This window comes from Dinoponera quadriceps, unplaced genomic scaffold, assembly GCF_001313825.1.
Source record: "Dinoponera quadriceps isolate SergipeBrazil2010 unplaced genomic scaffold, ASM131382v1 scaffold2183, whole genome shotgun sequence".
NCBI lineage: Eukaryota > Metazoa > Arthropoda > Insecta > Hymenoptera > Formicidae > Dinoponera > Dinoponera quadriceps.
The window spans coordinates 762795-780607 of NW_014556922.1; the positions used below are offsets into that span (position 1 = coordinate 762795).

The window sequence follows — 17813 nt, forward strand, 5'->3', positions numbered from 1 at the left end:
GAAACGACGATTCGGAGGATAGTCGCGACCGATCATAGCTGGCGCGGTGATCGGATCAACCGAGTGAACTAGCCGCCGCGATTAACCGCATCGGGCGCGTACGCACGGCCGCGCGACACGTACGTACGTGTAGTAACACGTACGTACGCACCACCGTACGTGCACCGTACGACGACGTGCGTTCACACCAGCACGTATCTCGCGTGCGCGCGCGCGCGCGCTGCGCGTGTCCGTGCCGCGCGTCGCGCGACTTTTTTCCGCGACGTGTCGGTACCGCGACACCCCGACAGTGTGCCGGCGGCGCTCTCTCTCTCTCTTTCTCTCTCTCTCTCTCTCTGTCTGTCTATCTCTGTCCGCGGGAGGACAGACCCACCGCCGCCGCGCGCCTCCCCTTACAAGCGGAGCGCGAGTGTGACCACAGTGCGTGCGGACTGTTGACGACTGTCGGCTGACAGTTCGACTTCCCTGTGGAGTACAACGACGCGCACCGGCCGCGACGACGACAACAACAAAGCGGTCTTCCCGCGGAAGACTGCCCATCCCGAGGAGCGTCCGGTCTCCGTGCTACCGCCGATTTGCCAGCGTCGCGAGTGACAGTGCGTGTGCATATGCCGGCAGCGGACCGCTTGGCAGGATCGCAGTCGGGCACCGAGCCGCGACGACGGAGCACGCGGGAGTGTCGGCGCGAGTAGCACCCCCCGGGGGTGGCGCAGCCACACGCGACAGATAGAGGCTCCTCTCGCACTCCGCGCGCCCCTGCGGTATAAGCGCATCGCGCTAGTGTGGGAAAGAAAAGGAGAAAAGGAAAGAAAGAGCGGAAGTGTGACAGGTAATCCGGGGTGACCGACCGCGCACCGGGAGCGCACGCGACCTGGCCGCGGACTGGAAAGATGATCGCGTAGCGGTGCCCGACCAACACGGCCCTGAGCGGCCGACACATCATGTCACAGTTCTCTTTCCGAGGATCGCCAAATCTACAGGTGAGCGTTCGCTCTCTCGCGAAAGAAGCCGCGCGTCCACTTGCGAGTCGAAATCGCGAGCGCGCCACTCCTCATCAGTCGGCTCTCGTCAGCTCACACCGATCGGCACCGCCGGTGGAGGAAACGTGTGCGAGAACCGCCGCGCGACGTACACTCGCAAGTGGATGTGCACGAGAGACGTTAAACTAGAGAGAGAGAGAGATTTGCCACGGCGATGCTCGGCTCGTGCGCGGCGGGACGCCGGGAGAAAGTGTCTGTGACTGACGCGCATGATAAGATAATTCGATAAGACCGCGATCGACGCGGACGCAGGCTCGATTAGCGGCGACGCCGCGGGCGGGTGTGCGAAGCGGAGCCGATCGTTGTAATTGGCGGGGCGCGTCCGCTAATTCATCTCGCCTCGACGAAGCGGGCCGCCCAAGAGTTACGCGTTGTTTCATTTACAAGGTACCTTTCGGCAATTACACGACGGATAAGCGAGCTCCCGTCGACACGGAATCGGTGCACGACCGTGGAACGGAGGATGTCGGTCTCTCTCTCTCTCTGCGATTTTTAACGCTTCAGCGAGAACAAGAAGAGAAAAGAAAACACGACAGCGATTAATGCATTATTCTGATTACACATTACACTACATTATAAGTTATTCGCAGCGCCTTTGTAACGATCATAATAAGTCGCGTATATGTCGCAATCGCGATGCAAAGTGGTCAATTGAATATCAGCGAAAGACCGCGCGTTATGTAAACGTCTCGACGGTGCGCGACATTATACTCTATTTTTCTCGCTCATTTGTATAACAAACGTTTGTTTCGTTGTATAATAATCGAAAATAGAATGAGCATCCGCCCGCGTTCGCGATTATTTTCGCTCGATATTTCAGAGCGATTTCTTTCAACGAAAACTGCCAACGTAGAGTGAACATCGCGCGATCTTTTATTTCGTGGCGAACTGGACGGAGTAAAAAGTCCAAAATGTCAACATTAATTCATCAATGAGAGACTTGTTGAAATCAACGACGAAGACATAAAGCGCCCGAGGTTTCCCTTTGTTCCGGTCGGTCACTCAGCTTTTCCTCTGTCTCGGTTCGACCTGATGTAGATTTGCGCGAGCTAAAAGACGGGTCTCGGAGAGACAAGCGTTACCGTTGCGGGCGTTCGATCTTACATCGGCGACTGATCCCGTAGGGAAAGGCGCACCCAAGATATATCGCGACTTATCTGCTCTCATCTGGGTGCTCCCGCGAGAAGACAAAGCTCCCGAACGGTCGCTTTCTGAGGACGGCGAAATAAGTTGCCGCATACCAAGCGAAATAATCGGTGCGGCTACACACCGAAAAACCCACTTGTGGTCCACTCAAACGAAACTCCTGCTCGGACACGGGCAAACAACAAATGTTTTGGTTGTGAGTACCAAGTCTGATTCTCTGAAACGAAGGTGAAAAAGATTTGGTTCAGAGAATGAAACCTGGACTCTCGCAATCGGAATATCCGTTCGCTCATGTCCGAACAAGAATTTAGTTTGAGTTTCATCTAAATGGGTTTTTCTTTGGCGCAGACTACGCGCTAGAAAATACCGGATCTTTAGAAAGGGGAGATCACCCGACGCGATCTTCTTTTCGTTCCTCCACACAAGTCGCAGCAAGCGAGACACGTATCCGCGCGTACAAATCTAATGCTCGATCGTACTTGCGACATACAATCGAATGACTATTTCTTCCTCCGTGCCTCGAGTTTCTTACGGAATATAATCGCGATCGCGCATTTTCATTCATATAGACTTAGGCCGGTGTAATTCAACCGTGTTATTTGAAAGTAAAATGTAGTTAATGATCAAACGCTTAGGTAACGTGTATGTGCATACATATGTTACCTTCCATATGGCCTCGTGCGCGAACACACGCACACACACGTACACACCGACACAGGCCGCTACGTGTACGCGCACACGTTTGCGCGCGACAAATGCTTTCCTTATTACTAACTATTATAACGATCGCACAAGGCGAAACATTGTCGGCGCGAAGTCACCTCGCAATCGCGCCGGTTAACCACGACACCGTCAACGTCGGGCAGAAATTAAGATTGGCTAATTTCGGATCGCGGACCTGTTGGAAGCAATAGTCAGGCAAGCAGGCAGGCGGACGGGAGCAGTTTCGTTACTAATGATTTTCGCCATTAAAATCACGATGCGTGAGACGCGTCGTTAGCCGTTTAACTCTACGCTCGTTTCGGCCTCGCAAGGCGTATCGAATAATTTGTAGGGAAGAATCCCTCGCGCGCACGGAGAGAGAGAGAGAGAAACGCAGATAGAAAGGGATAGATAGACAGAGAGAGAGAGAGAGAGGAGGGAGAGGGTTGCGAAAATGAATAGCCGCTGGCAAGCCTGAGAGGTTCCGCACCACGTGTCCTGACACGCTGCGCATATAGGTATAGCTCGCATATATGCCGCACATAGCGCTGAACTGAGAACATGTGTTGCCACGCCTAAATGATCGAAGAGCCCCGAGCTCGGCGGAATAATTATCTTGTCTTACTAACAACGAAGGTTTTTGTCATAATAGCAGCATCGCATGCTGCCGCATTTCGCCCGTAACTCGAAAGTGACAACCGATGCGCTCACCGCTCGCGCACAGCACTTCTTTTCCGTTCTGTGTGTGGTCCTCCTGCTGCTTCTTCTTCCTTTTGCCCTTCTTTCCTTCATTCTTCTCCCTCTTTTCCCTCTTCCATTTCTCGTAACACAATTTGCGAGGAAACGAACGTTAAAATTCGCGAGCGAGCTTTCCGCCGATGACACGATACCTTTCCGTCACGCGAGCTCCGAGAGCTCGAGACGTCACTGTTAGCGCGAACAAATCGACGAAGAGCGTGTGGTAACAAACGCATGAGCGAGAGATTCGTTCCGGGATGAATATCGTGGAGACGACGATGACGATAAAGAAGAAAGAGGCGGCGGCGAGCGCGCAACGAGTCGCGCGTTACATGCGTTTTGCGCTGATAAAATTGAACGGCCGGTTATCAGAGTGTGTCACTCCACTTACAGGCTCGGAGTCAATGGGGAAAAGGAGACAGAAATCGTGTTAGCCAATGTACTTTATCGCCGACACACTTTCGATAGACGCGAAGTCGTTAAACAATAATGTGTCAACTGCCGAGCCGATTTTTCTTCGATTCTCTCTATCAAACGTCCGCATGTTGTCGCACGCGTACACTTACACGTAACGTTCGTGGGACGGGCCGAATCCACGATGGAATATGCGCGGATCGTTCCCGCAGAGGTGTGTTCTCTCTCTCCATGCTTCCACTCGTCGGGAACGCAGTTTTTTCCATCCGTGACGCAGGACCGAAGTTGCCTGATAACGAAAGAATCGGCCGAAAACACGAGGAACATCGGTCTTCGTGCTCCCGTTAACTCTCCTCGTTATCTCGGCGCCCTTATTAATTAAGGACCGCTTATCGCCTTATGTCGATCTCAGTAATTGCCGCGTATCAGTGACGCAACGAGCAGTGTCCGGAGAAACTGTTGGCGAGCCGTGAACGAATGACACACCTACACGCACATACTCAAGTTAAAATTTATCATCGCGTAAATTTATCATCGCTAAGTGTTCGCAGGTGGGCGCAACGAATTCCGACTTCGAGTTGACATTTCGCTTCTTCGTCCGGTTTATTTTTTCCTCTCCCGTTCCATTGTTTCGTTCCTCTCGTCCTCCGTTTTCTTCTCTCTCTCTTTTTTTTTTATTGCATATTACACGTGACGAGTATCTATCCAGACTTGGCGAAACGAGCGAAGTGATATTGGCATTGACCACCGCTCAAATTAATCCGCCGCACGTTGATCCGACACGTCTCGGGCGACGCGAACGCGCGACGACGACGTGGCGCGCGGATGTTCTCGCTCATCGTTTAATTCCGGCTTGAAAAATTGTCGCGCCATAAATACGACTGTCCTTTTTTTAACGCCGTGAACCGCGACACTCTGCGACCCGCTCGCTCGCGACACGGCGCGACTCGGCGTGGCATTAAATTTAGACCGCGCTGGAATTCATATCACTAATCTGTGTCGGTCAATTTAATTGAAATAACGACCTCTTCGACCTGGCGCGCCCGTGTTCTCACTGTCGTGCTCTCTCTCTCTCTCTCTCTCTCTCTGTTTCCCCTTCCTCCCTCCGGCTCTCGTCGGAGATTTATTTTTGGATTACACCACGAGAGGAGTGCGTCGAAAGAACGAAAGAACCGAGGTGTCGACGTCGTCGTCGTCTCCGAGAGCAGCCGCCTAAAGGCGATTCCGTCGCGGTTAACCTTGCCGTCGCGCTTCCTTCTCGTCGAAAGGTCGCAATACACACACCGCTGAACTTGGAGGTTAACCAGCGACCGAAGTGATCTGGCTGTGAAAAAAGAAAAAGAGAGAGAGAGAGAAAAAAAGAAGTACAAACGCGTGAGAAACATCGATAATGGCGAAACTCGCGTGGAGTGTCTCGACGATGAGAGCCACCTTGACACACAATCCAATACACTAGTTATGACGACAGCGAGATTAGACGGCGGCGATGGTTGATAACGCTGCACTAAATTAACCCAATTGCGGACGAAGATGAATCGAATATTCGCCTGGAGGCGCCGGCGGACTCCGGCGTCGTTTAGCCTTTCGCCGCCACCGCGAGTTTGAAATATACGAGTTCCGGAGTTATTGGGCGAGCCATGAGTCAGCCGGGGGTGACTTTTGCAAGCGAAAGAATCGGATATAGTGAGAGATAGATTGAGAGAGAGAGAGAGAGAGAGAGAGAGAGACGGGAAGAGAGAACGAGCGTTCCGTAAACGTAATTCGTTCGCGAATGGATTACTCGTGGACGTTTCTCACTCGGCGAAACGCTCGGAATTCGAAAGAGCGAGCGGATCGAAGCTTACCCCGCGCCGACGCGCGCTCGCTGCGATTTCACTTCGGGTGCACAGACTCGTTAATTCGTTTCGTAAGATCAGGTCGGTCCGTCAGCCGGCGACGTGTTACACACCGGCGCCGTGTGCGCGCGAGGCAACGTCATGGGTTTTACTGAGGCTTTAAATAGCCCATTACAATGGCCTCCTAATATCGATGCGTACGTATTCGTCGATACGGATTGAAGGCAGACAGGCGGAGACCGGGGAAGTGCTCCGCCGTGCTCTGATACGCCGACAGAACGGTTTGATCGTAATAACCGATGGCTATCGCAGCCGGCCCGACGAGGATGATACGTATATGACTTACGCAACTCGCGAGATCGTATCTCGTCAGATCGGGGCTGTCACTGTAGGCGCGATATGATCGGCCATTCGCGTGTATGTGTGTTTTTGCCGTTTTCGCAAGCGGTTCGATCTCCTTCAACTCGAATCACGAAGTGACCGCTACCGCCCGCTATGACCGTTATTTGCCTCGCCCACAATACCTTTTCCTCGGTTTTAACCACAACAATGGTGGTGGTTGCGATACGTCGTTGCGATTAATGTAATTATTTTTGTGGTCAAAACCGAGAGAAAAGTATTACTTACGTCGAAAATAATTATAATTTTCTATCAACGCGAGAGCGTATTTTTTTCAGCGGTTTTGCTGCTTGCCGTGGCGGCTCCTTTTGTTTACTCTCTAAAATTTCTCGAAATGAAATCCCGCTCGAAAGAGGAGAAAATTCACTCGAAGCGGCAGTGAAAATAGCGCCGCATGAAATCGTGAAGATCGAACGCTTCACTCAAACTTAGAGTGGATTCGTGTGATTTCAAACCAAGCAAATGCTTCGATCGATTAAGGCGAATTTGTCCATGTGTAACAAAATAATAAGTTATATTAAACGCTTCATTCTTCAATATCGGATGAAAATACTCGATAATCCAGCGCGGAAAACCCAACCCAAAACGAGTAAAAAATTAATAACTCGACGCGACAGTGTAAATACCACCATGCGGAATAATAAGAGCGAACGTTTAATTCGGCTCTGAAATGGATTCTTAACCCACACGAATGTTTCGACCAATTAGAGTGAATTTATTCCCGTGACAGTGACATACGCCGTATAATTCACTCTCTCAGTTTCGAGTGAAAATATTCACTCGCTGACTCGGAGCGGAGAATTCACTCGAATTCGAGAGAATCGGCCGCCGATATCTTCTGTGGAATTTCGCTCGGAGAATGAAATTAACAGCGAGAAACAATAAACGTCGTCCTCTCCGATCGTAACGATTGATCGAGGAGAAAGACAAGATCGGAGGAGACGTTCCGAGCGAGACGAAGCGACGACGAATTCGGAGGTGTTTCCTTCGACCGTTCACAGCCGTTCGCGACGGGCCGCTGAGCGGAAGAGGAAGGAGGAAGAGAAGCCATTGACGGCGACCGCATAAAAATTATGAATGGCCATATTATTGCAAGTTGGCAGTGCGGCGACGTGCCGCGGCGCGTTATATAGGTACACATAGATACGATCGCCGGCAGTAGTTCGCGCTCAGCGGTTAGCGCTGTTTCACTCGCTGACTTGGCGCTACTCGAGCCGATCCCCGGAGCTGACTCAGATCCGCCCTCGGCTCTCTCGCTCATTCCCTCGCTTTCTTTCTCGATCTTTCACGGCTGCGACACCTTCGTTCGTTTCGCTCATTCGCTTGCATTTCCCGTAACTCAACGTGGACATCATTGCGCGATCGAAGCCTCGTGTGACGAGTTTTCATCGTTTGAGATCCATTCGCTCTCTCTCTCTCTCTCTCTCTCGAGTTCGTCCTCTTGACGAGCGAATCGCTATTTACCGAAAAATCGTACCGCGTGAATCTTATATATATATGTCGATACTCTGAGAAATCCATTTGGCTGACTCAAACAAAATTCATGTTTGGATATGGGTAAGCAAATGTTTTGATAATGAAAGTCAAAGTTTCGTTCTCGGAAATAAAAATGAAATAGGTTTAGTTTGGAGAACCAAATTTCGGTTCTCACAAGCATAACATTTGTTTGCCCGTATCTAAACAAGAATTTTGTTTGAGTCAATTAAATGAATTTCTCAGTTTCGATGCCAAACATACCCTTTAACTAAAAAAAAAAACAATCAGGAGGACTTTTTTTCCAGTAAATGTTACTATAGTGTATGACAACCTTGATATACATGTTGCTACTGCTATAATAAAATGTGTTTACCGGCGAAACTAACTATAATTTTCTAGCAGTGTACGATAATTGCGGTACACCAGCAAAACGTGTATGACAATATGATTTACCGTATTATCAACGAGACTCACGATAGTGGTATGTTAATCAAACGCCTCTCTCTCTCTTTACCTATCAATCTATCTTCTTCTCTCCCTCGCGATCTGGTCACCCTTATCGTTTATCATGCGGGATAAGTCTCAGCTTCGACAGTAGTTATACGCGTAATAACGCTCCCACACGATAAAGTGGACGGTAACACAGTATCCGCGTAGCGTAGCGTAACACAGTAACGCTCTTCCGTAAGCATCGTCGGCGAGAATGCGATTACGCCGACGAGGACGAAAGTAGTATCGTCCGGCGATGCGTAGTGGTAATGATGTCGTTTGTCATGACGTTAAACGAATAACCTACGCGTATATATATATATATATATATAGGGAACGACCGAGCAAAAGAATGTCATTGTATTGTAACCGGTCCTCTTCCGATAACGCGCCTTCCTCGTCATCGTCGTCGTCGTTCGCAATCGCTTTACGGCGAAACTTCGGTGTCGGATGACGACTTCGCAGTTTCGCTAAGCTCTCTCTCTCTCTCTCTCTTTCTCTCTCTCTCTTCCTACATTTGTCGAAATACGCACGAGAACTCGCCGCGGCGCGAAGATCCCCCGCGGGGACCGAGCGATAGGAACGATTGTCGCGATTGTGTCCCAACTGTCCCCCACGGCGATCACGTCGACGATAACGCCGCATTTTGCGCTCCCCTCGGAGGTGCGGCGGTGTGACCGTGGCGATTAGCGGGGAGAAATTAATTAATTTAGCTCGCGCGTATCGCGCGATCGAATTATCGGCGATACTCAGCGCGAGAGAAATGCGATTTCGCCGCGATTCCACCATCCTGATCGCCCTCTCATTCGCCTCCCCGATCCCGCTCAGTGCGATTTATGCCGCAAAGAGGCGCAAATCCGTTCTCTCCCTCTTCCCCTTTCCAACTGTTGAAGATTATTTGTCAAGCGATGGAAACCAGGAACGCATCGAAATCAATGGTGAAAAAGTATCGACGATTTAAACGGGGACATTTGGGATGCAACGTTATATCGGGAGAACTATCGACCCCCGCCCGTCCACGGAAGAGGTTAAATTCGCAAAAATAACCGATTCGGATATAGTTACATTCATTTTTAAACGACCAGCGGTTAAAATTTGACGCGTACGGGGATATTTCGGGAGCGTGAAGTCGGGCGGAAGTTTCGCTCGACTCGCCACATCTCACTTCCCTCGAAGAACGTGAAGCTGTGCCGCGGTGTTTTGCCATTAACTTCATCGATTATCTTTACTTCGCGTACACTTTGACTCAAGAGCTACGCGAGCGTGTATTTTGCATACGGTTGACATTTTGTTGATACAAAATCAGCGTGCGAAACTTGTTTTGGAGAATGTCTTCTAATAAACTTGTTGACGAAGGACTCGAGAAACACGCCTATCTCATGAAATTTATAAACGAAAGAATATTAATTCAGTTATTCTTCGATTATATTTTCGAATCGATTGTGAATATATCAAGGCGCGCCGGTGCGTGATTATGATAGAAAATTATAGTTAATTTCAGTGCCAAACATACCCTTTTTTATTTTCACCACAAAAATAAAAGAACCATTTTTCTAGCAAGTTTTACTACAGTATCAATAATAATTATCTTATATACGCGTTGACTACTATAAAATATGTCTGATGCAGAAAATAACTACAATCTTCTATCAATGTATATCGCTGTTTCGTGTCATCGTTTCCTCCTTTCAATAAAAAAGAATCCGTATTTCCTGAAAACAAATTGTCTCGGATACAATATTGCGCGTGTATTTTGCAAATAATCCCTTGTATTTTCAAGATTCAAAACCACTTGCTCTTATTTGCGATGTCAGTTTGATAAATTCGATAAATATCGTTTTTATCGTTCACACATCGAACCTCGTCTTGATTCCCGTTCCAAATCAACCAACTTATATTCCCAATATTTATTCTAATAATTTTCTAATAATTTATTTATCTAATTGATCGCCGATATTTTTCCTCCTGAAATTTATGACACTTGAATATCGCAATATTGAATCCGTCGAGTCCTTATCGGACGTTTTTCATAAAATTTGAAAGACCGCCTCTCCTCTTTCTCTCCTAAGCGGCCTCTCAAAAAATTCCGCCGATTTTTAATATAACGTTCATTTTTTAAATATTCATGGATACACGACTGGTTTCCGAAGCCATACTTCGCTGCAAATTCTCAACCGGTAAGAAGACTTATTTCATCGATCGGACTTGATCTCGAGCTTGAGGAGTAATCGCATTCGTGTGACTGCGAGGAATTAGCGGGGATTAGCACGTTTTTCTGAATGTAACATTTAGCAAATAGAGTAAGAGTAAGAGAGAGAGAGAGAGAGAAAGAGAGAATGAAAAAGAGACAGAAAGGAGGAAAGAGAAAGAGAGAAGAGGGGGGGGGNGAGTGAAGAAAAGAGAAATATGAATCGGCGAGTCGCGTAGGGTGGGAAACGTAAGTGAGTGCTGCGAGGCCTAAACACACACGCGAGGAAGGTCCATCAATCTGGCCTGGAGTCAATATTGACTCGGCTGGGCCTCGTTGCAAAGAGGGCATCATCGGCACGCATAAAGAGAGGATACGGACGCCCCGGACGACGGTCCCTTTTCGCTCGCAGGACACGCGTGACAAATGCTCCGTGCGCAAACACCGGCGCATCTGTGTCCACAGGATAACCGATTCTCTTCCGAATGGCCTATAAATCCTGGAAGTGCAGTCGCACTGCGGAGGTCCGTCGTTCGTTGCCGATTCGAGACGTACCTCCTCCATTCCGCGTTCTTTACAAGCTTCTCTATCCGACACCCCGTATCGCCCGAAGCATCGTAGATGCTTCGACTGTCGTCAAGCCGGAATGCTCTGGCGTTTATCGAGCTCCGCTGCGTGTGTGTGTGTGTGTGTGTGTGAGAGAGAGAGAGAGAGACGCGATCTCTCGCCGACGCATATCTCCGGGATTTTAACGAGAGAAATTTTTCCTACGCCCTGATAAGCACGCATCAAATCGGAGTTCATTAGAATATCACGGGATCGCGCCCGCGAGATGGTTTTACTCTCTTAAGTCGAAACAGTGAAAAGTCACTAATTGAATCGGTAAAACAGTAATTGTACCGATAATCTGTAAATGTTCATTAATTTTGAGTGGAAACATTTCCACATCATGCTTTTATCCCGTACTTCACTGATTTTGGCCGGTGAAAGATTCAAATCAATGTAAATCACTGTTACGCGTCCCAGCAGAATTATATGTATATATACGGTCAATTATATGCCGTATTTGACGTGGTTCGTACGGTAGATTCAAGAACTAGAGATTTCGAGTTCGAGTCTCATCAAGATAAGCATGTTTTTCAAATATGATAGAAATTAAACAAATTCAACATAATTACAAATGTTTCGTGTAAAATTATTGACAACGCTTTAAGGACGACATTAACATAATAAAAGAGAAGCAATAAACGATATCTTCCTCACTGTTTTTATAGTTAGATCTCTCTGATGGAAACGATCGCCGCTATTCATAGACTTATTTGCAGCGAAATTTCACAGTGATTCGCAGTGCTATACTTATAATTCGATCACTAATGAATACTTTCTAAGTGATAATATACTGATCGCACTTTAGAGAGTAGACAGATAATTTCGGACAGCGCGACTTCGAATATACACTCTCGTTTTGCACATGGAGTTTGCGCAAGTTATCGCTAATGTACATCTATATCGCGAACCGTTGCAGGAAAATAAATATATCGAGACGATTATTGTCGCGTTTGTTATCGCAATAACTCCTCTTCGTCCGGCACTTAGAAAGGGGAGAAAATAGAAAGAGAGTCGTTTCGGTCCCAGAACAGAAATCCCTCGGCAACGCCTCTCTCTCTCTCTCTCTCTCTCTCTTGCGCGAGGAGAATGCGCGCGAGAATGCTCCCACCGTCGCGAGAAACATCTCGGATCGCGTCATTATTTGTTCCTAGGTCGACGAGATCGTTACATCGCGCATACAAATCGGGTCGTAAGATGCGTGTACCAGGTGCTGTCGATGTAGAATGCCGGGTCTACCGGTATCCCTCTCCCACCTCTCCTCTTTCTCTCCCTCTAACTCTCTCTCTTCCTCTCTTTGGACGCCTCGCTACCCGTTTACGACCACTTCATCCGAGATTATCCAGTTTTTCCTTTTCCCAGGCCGGGGATGATCGTTCATCGATCATCCGTCGTCGCTTCGCGGCGGTGCAACGCGATATCGGTTTCTCCCGTTGCGCGCTGATCGTCGTTGCCGATGGTTCGGATCGGCTTTAAATGCAGCCAGAAGTACCTGAACGATGACGTCGTCGTCGTCGGCTCGTCGTGCGCCAGCCTGGATAACTCGCCGCGAACTCCTCGAAGGTGTTATACGACGCTGAGCGTGCACATCGCTCGTTCGCGATGTTCCACGATATCCACGTACATTTCTCGAAGAATTCTCACCTCACCTCCCCTCGCGACATCGTGGGTCGCAGGTAGCTCCCGACGACGACGGCTCGTCGGCTTTATCGCCAACCGGTTTTTATAGTTCGTATCGAATAACGGATGTTCGGGCAGAACTTTACACCGGTTCGAGCGTACGTTATAATAATTATTAAGGGAATAATTATCGCGCGAATTATTCACTCGCGTGTGCCGACGTCGCGACGTCGACGAGAAATTCCGTGGAAATCGACGCGATTACCCCCCTTCCCCCCCTCTCTTTCAATCTTTCTCTTTCTTTCCAGCCGCCGGCTGGAATATCCGCTCTCCCCGCTGAAATATTCGTAAGGCATAAATTCGAACGATACCCGAATGATACTACTTCATTTTTAAATGGCTGGCGTGCGAGGAGTGATAAAGAGTCACGCCGGACGGCACGCGAAACTTCGTATATCAAATGTACAAAAAAAAAGGAAGGCAAAAAGAAGAGAGAAAAAGAGGAGAGAAACGACCAATGTGAGCAACACGACGAAGTCCACGACGTTTTCGCTAATCGTGAGACAGACCGAAAGGCTCTTCGATCTTGATGTCTGCTCTCTCTCTCTCTCTCTCTCTCTCAATCGCAAGAAGGATTAATTAAGCGCTCATGATTGCAACTAGTTCGCGAGCGATTCGCACGGAGAAAAATGTCCACCAACGGAAGCCGAGAAATCGATACACGATTCTCGCCGAAGCGAGTACAAACTGCCGTGTCGCGGTGCAATCGCTAATTCGCGATGCGCACTCTCCTCCTCGCGTGTCCCTTCCGCCGGAGAGCGTTCCGACGAGCGAGTGAGCGAGCAAGAGAGAAAAAGGGAGATAAAGAAAGGGGGAGAGAAATCGCGCTGATGGCAATTAGCGCGCTCGCGAGACAAACGAGGGAGAGAAGAGCTAATGCGTCGATATATCGGCGCGTGTATACGGTGTACGAATAATTATTGCTTTCGTCGCTCGCTACCGACAACGCGAAAGAAGCCTGTCGCGTAATGCTACCTCGAACGCTGCTTTAAAGGCGACTCCGCCGGCGACGAAGCCAGTGGTGCCTGAACGCGCGAAATTTCAACGCCGGCCGATTTGTCCGCGCCTGCGATTCCAACTTCTTCGACGGATCGCAAAACGAATTATCGCACAATTTTCACGCATAAGTACACGCTCGAACAACTATCGCAAAGATCACACTGTTATAAAAATCGTTGTACACTGTAAAGTTACAATGTTCGTTGCACAGCCTGAAGCGATAAAACGACAATTCCGGAGAATATTTTCACTACAACTTGTAAACTTCCCCTCCATTGTGATTCGTGACGTGTGACTTCCTACCGTTTCCTAGAGAGAGGCAGCTGCGAAATTACGCTCGCGAAAGCGTCCTCGGGCACCACTGCGCGACACCTCCTGGAGGTGATATAGTTGCCGCTGGGGGTTACAGCGCGAGCGGCGTGCAACTTCGATGCGATCGCATCGAGTAACTCAGCTCCTCCGCCTCTTCTTCCCGGGGACTAGGACTGAGTTATGACCCGCGGCCGCGGACACTCGCCAACACGCTTCGTCGTTTAACCCTTTGCCCGATCCGCAGTCCCGAAGCGCATTCTTGCCATTGCCGGCTTTTCCCTCGAACGCCTGGAATCTTACGATTTCTGGTAGAGAATGGCCGATGTATGGTTTGCGGCCGGCGAGGGACCGGTTCTCCTTTCGCGCTCGATTCAAACGCGGCTCGAAAGTCGGGCGTATTTTTTTGCTCCTCCCTCCCTCTTCCCGATCTCGCGAGAGTCCTTCGTGAAATTTCACAACTGTCGCGCGGCCCGCTACGATGTTACGCATCGAGGTGGCAGCCTGTCTGCGGACAAGCGGAAAAACGATAACCGGAAGTGTCATGCGCATTAGCTTTATCGCCGATCGAGAAACATGACTACTATGAGCTCTCTCGATCGAAAACGTTGCACGGGGACACCGTTATTTGCACCGCCGTGCCACACGCCATCAGCGACAGTTGGCCCTGGAAACATCGACGAGACAACGACGACGACGACGACGATGCGACGAGGACATTAACGCGACTCTCTCGATATCCCGATGCCATAATGCGCGCCGCGCATGGGTTTTTCGCCCCGGCACAATACGTCCGGGGGTTCCGGACAATATGTTTGGGGCCACCGAAACGAGGCAATGGATGGATGGGTGGTCGGGACAATCGCGGGGAACGGTCTTTCTCTCTCTCTCTCTCTCTCCCGCTTCTCTCGTGGCGGGGATGTTCCACGGGGGTTTGTTTAGGTCCCAGGCGCGAAAGGCACTCAACCCGCTAATCTATTTAGCCGTAGTGTTTGATATGGAATTAATGAGGCCCGGCAAAGGCATTATGTCCACGGGGCCCGGCAGACTATCGGTTCAGCCGTGGAAAGAAAGGAGGGAGGAGAGAGGTCTGTTGTGGAGTCTCGCCGAGACGTATGCCTTTTTAGAGTATCGTGGAACGCGTGACGGGGTCTGTTTCTCTCTCTCTCTTTCTCTCCTCGTTTGCGTGATCCGGCAGCTGCCTATCCGAGGTAACGCCTCGTCGACACTTCAGGATCCCGATATAGCGCATACGAGGTTTCCAACCCTTAACGAGACGCGCCCAATTCCCAATAGTAGTATTCCGTGTTCGCTTTGCACCGAGACCGCTCGTCTCGTCGCGTGCACGGTCTTCGGAGCGAGAAAAAAATCCAGAACAATCGCGCGTACGGCGAAAGAGCAAGGGGAAATAATTAGTAGAAGGTGCTGAGATGTGGCTGCGACAGTTGACACGCCTCTTTGACAGGGAAGGCCATTGAGGTTCAATTTACTAACTTTTTCGCTAAAATCGAACCAACCACCGAGATTCTATTGATAGTCAGCAAGGTATTATTTCGCGCGCAAACGCAGCTCGACTCGCTCGAGCATATTTTTAATTAACAAATATACATCGAAGCTATTACGAGCCGGCATTTGTGAATTGTTGCAGTGTCCTGTGACAGTGAGCTCGTCGTTGGCGCCGTCCTCGGCCTCCCCGGCAACCGGCGCGATACTGAGCGCTGGGGGTTCGTCCCTGGTCGGCGCAACCGGTACGACGACGAATCATCCCCTGGACGTAGCCGGCCTGTCGAACGCGAGGATGGCGGTGACTAGTGCGGTGGTGCGACCACCGGGTAGTCCCACTACCTCGGTCAGCCCGTCTCAGGGTCATCCGCCGCCATCGGCCGGCGGCCCGGCAGCGGCCAGGTGCTGCGACACCGGCCGGCCGATCTTCACGGACCCGTTGACGGGCCAGACCGTCTGCTCCTGCCAGTACGAGCTGCTGGGTAGCTACCAGCGTCTAGGAGGGCTACCCACCGCGGCTCTCTCCATGTACAGCGCGCCTTACGCCGCTGCCGCGGCGGCCGCGGCGTCCGAGGGCATGGCCGCGTACTTCCCCAGTTTGGGCGCCGAGCAAGCACCCTTCTACACGCCCACGGTGAGTAATCGTTGTGCCCGACTGATTGTTTCTTAATCGCACGTACATATCGCACGCGAAAAACGGATCGGTCGATTTGGAGAATCTACGTTCGCCCGCAGGACCAAATTATTTGCAGCGTGGGAATTATGTCGTCCTCCGGCCGCGGTGTCTCAATCGCAATGCGATGATAAATTCTCTCGAGACGGTGACTCGTCGCGAATCGACGGTAACGGTATATTTTGGCGGAACACAGTACGCGTTGGAAATACGGAGCGGCGTGTGTGCGCGCGCGCTCGTGTATGTTTGCACGCTCGCACGGTTTTCGGAATTTTTGCCGCGGTACAGGGAATGCGGAGGCGGTGGAGTGGTCGTATCGACCAGTCCGAGGGAGAGATAATATCGGTGCACGACTAAAATAATACGCGAAACAAAAGATACCGCGGAATTTTCACGATACCGTCCGCGATAACACCATCCGAAAATTTTGAGTTCCGTACTAGAGCCGAATCGACGTTACTGACTTTATTAACGTAGTTTCTGACCAACAAGATCACCGTTAGCGAATATATTTCACGATACGCTGCGCTTTATCGTGTAACTCTCGTCCCGTACGCTCGCTCGGCCTCCCCTTATACACATAGCGCATTCGCGAGCCGAAATAACGATACGACGATGTCGGTCACGATTGCGTAATCAAAAACTTTATTCAACATATTTATATAATTCACCGCAACGCACGCGCGTGCGTGTAAAATTCACTTTATAAGATTATTACCTGTTTCTCCTCGTAGACAGCACACCGCACAATAACGGACTAATTACGCGCTCACGCACACCGAAGGACGCGTAATTAATAGTTCGGCTGTTACCGAAGTGTTCGTAACGACGCGGCCTCAATTTAGACACCCGGAAGTGAATATCGATAAACGGCCGGCAATATCGATAAACGCCCGGCACGAGCTGTCGACACAGAACGGTGTGACGTTATATTCTCTCGTAAAATTTTTATCACGCGGATTAAATCCCGATATCGGCGTAAGTGGAAGGGGCGGCTTCTATATTCACAACTTATCCGAACGTTGCTGGCCAAGTGACGTGTTTATTTAGCGGATTAACGAAATTTCGTAAATCTGGCCGCGACTCGCCGAGAACTGAACGAAAACGCGCCGGTGTACCTCCTCTTTTCGACCTTCCACCACTCCAGGCGACGACACGCGATTCGCGATGTCGAGATACCGTTTCGTGCTTCTCGTGCGATATTAGCGTATATTAGAATTAGATTTCGGAGGGAGCGTCGTTAGCGCGTCAACGTAGCCGCTCCTCCGTCGAGCGAGCGTTTATCGGACCGCACGTGAAGCGTACACCAGGGGAGAGAATAGCGCGGCGAAGCGTAAATTTATGAATCCGTTCCGCCGTAACAGTGGGACACTGTCGTGTATTGCCGAGCCGTCGCCGCCGCTAAGACCGAGCTGTTATCGTCGCTCTTTATGATCGAGCTTAAGGGGCGAGTATATAACGTAGCCCGCTCGTAACGAGACACAGCACATCGTACAGGTTACGCATCGAGTTCCTCGCGGGGGCCGCGTGACGACGATATCCCTGATATCTCACCCCCGTATATATAAAGTCGTCAAGTATCGCTTTTTAGTGAGAACGATTATTTCCACCCCCAT

General features: G+C 50.0%; 1 protein-coding gene across 1 annotated transcript in view; it reads left to right on the forward strand.

The window, feature by feature from the left end:
- Positions 1-407: 407 nt before the first annotated feature.
- Positions 408-17813, forward strand: part of LOC106748394 (iroquois-class homeodomain protein IRX-6) — a 35150-nt gene continuing 17744 nt past the window's right edge. The window contains exons 1-2 of the mRNA XM_014626849.1: positions 408-980; positions 15670-16158. Coding sequence (XP_014482335.1) covers positions 942-980; positions 15670-16158 — 528 coding nt within the window. The 5' untranslated portion in view covers positions 408-941. The remainder of the gene's footprint in view (positions 981-15669; positions 16159-17813) is intronic.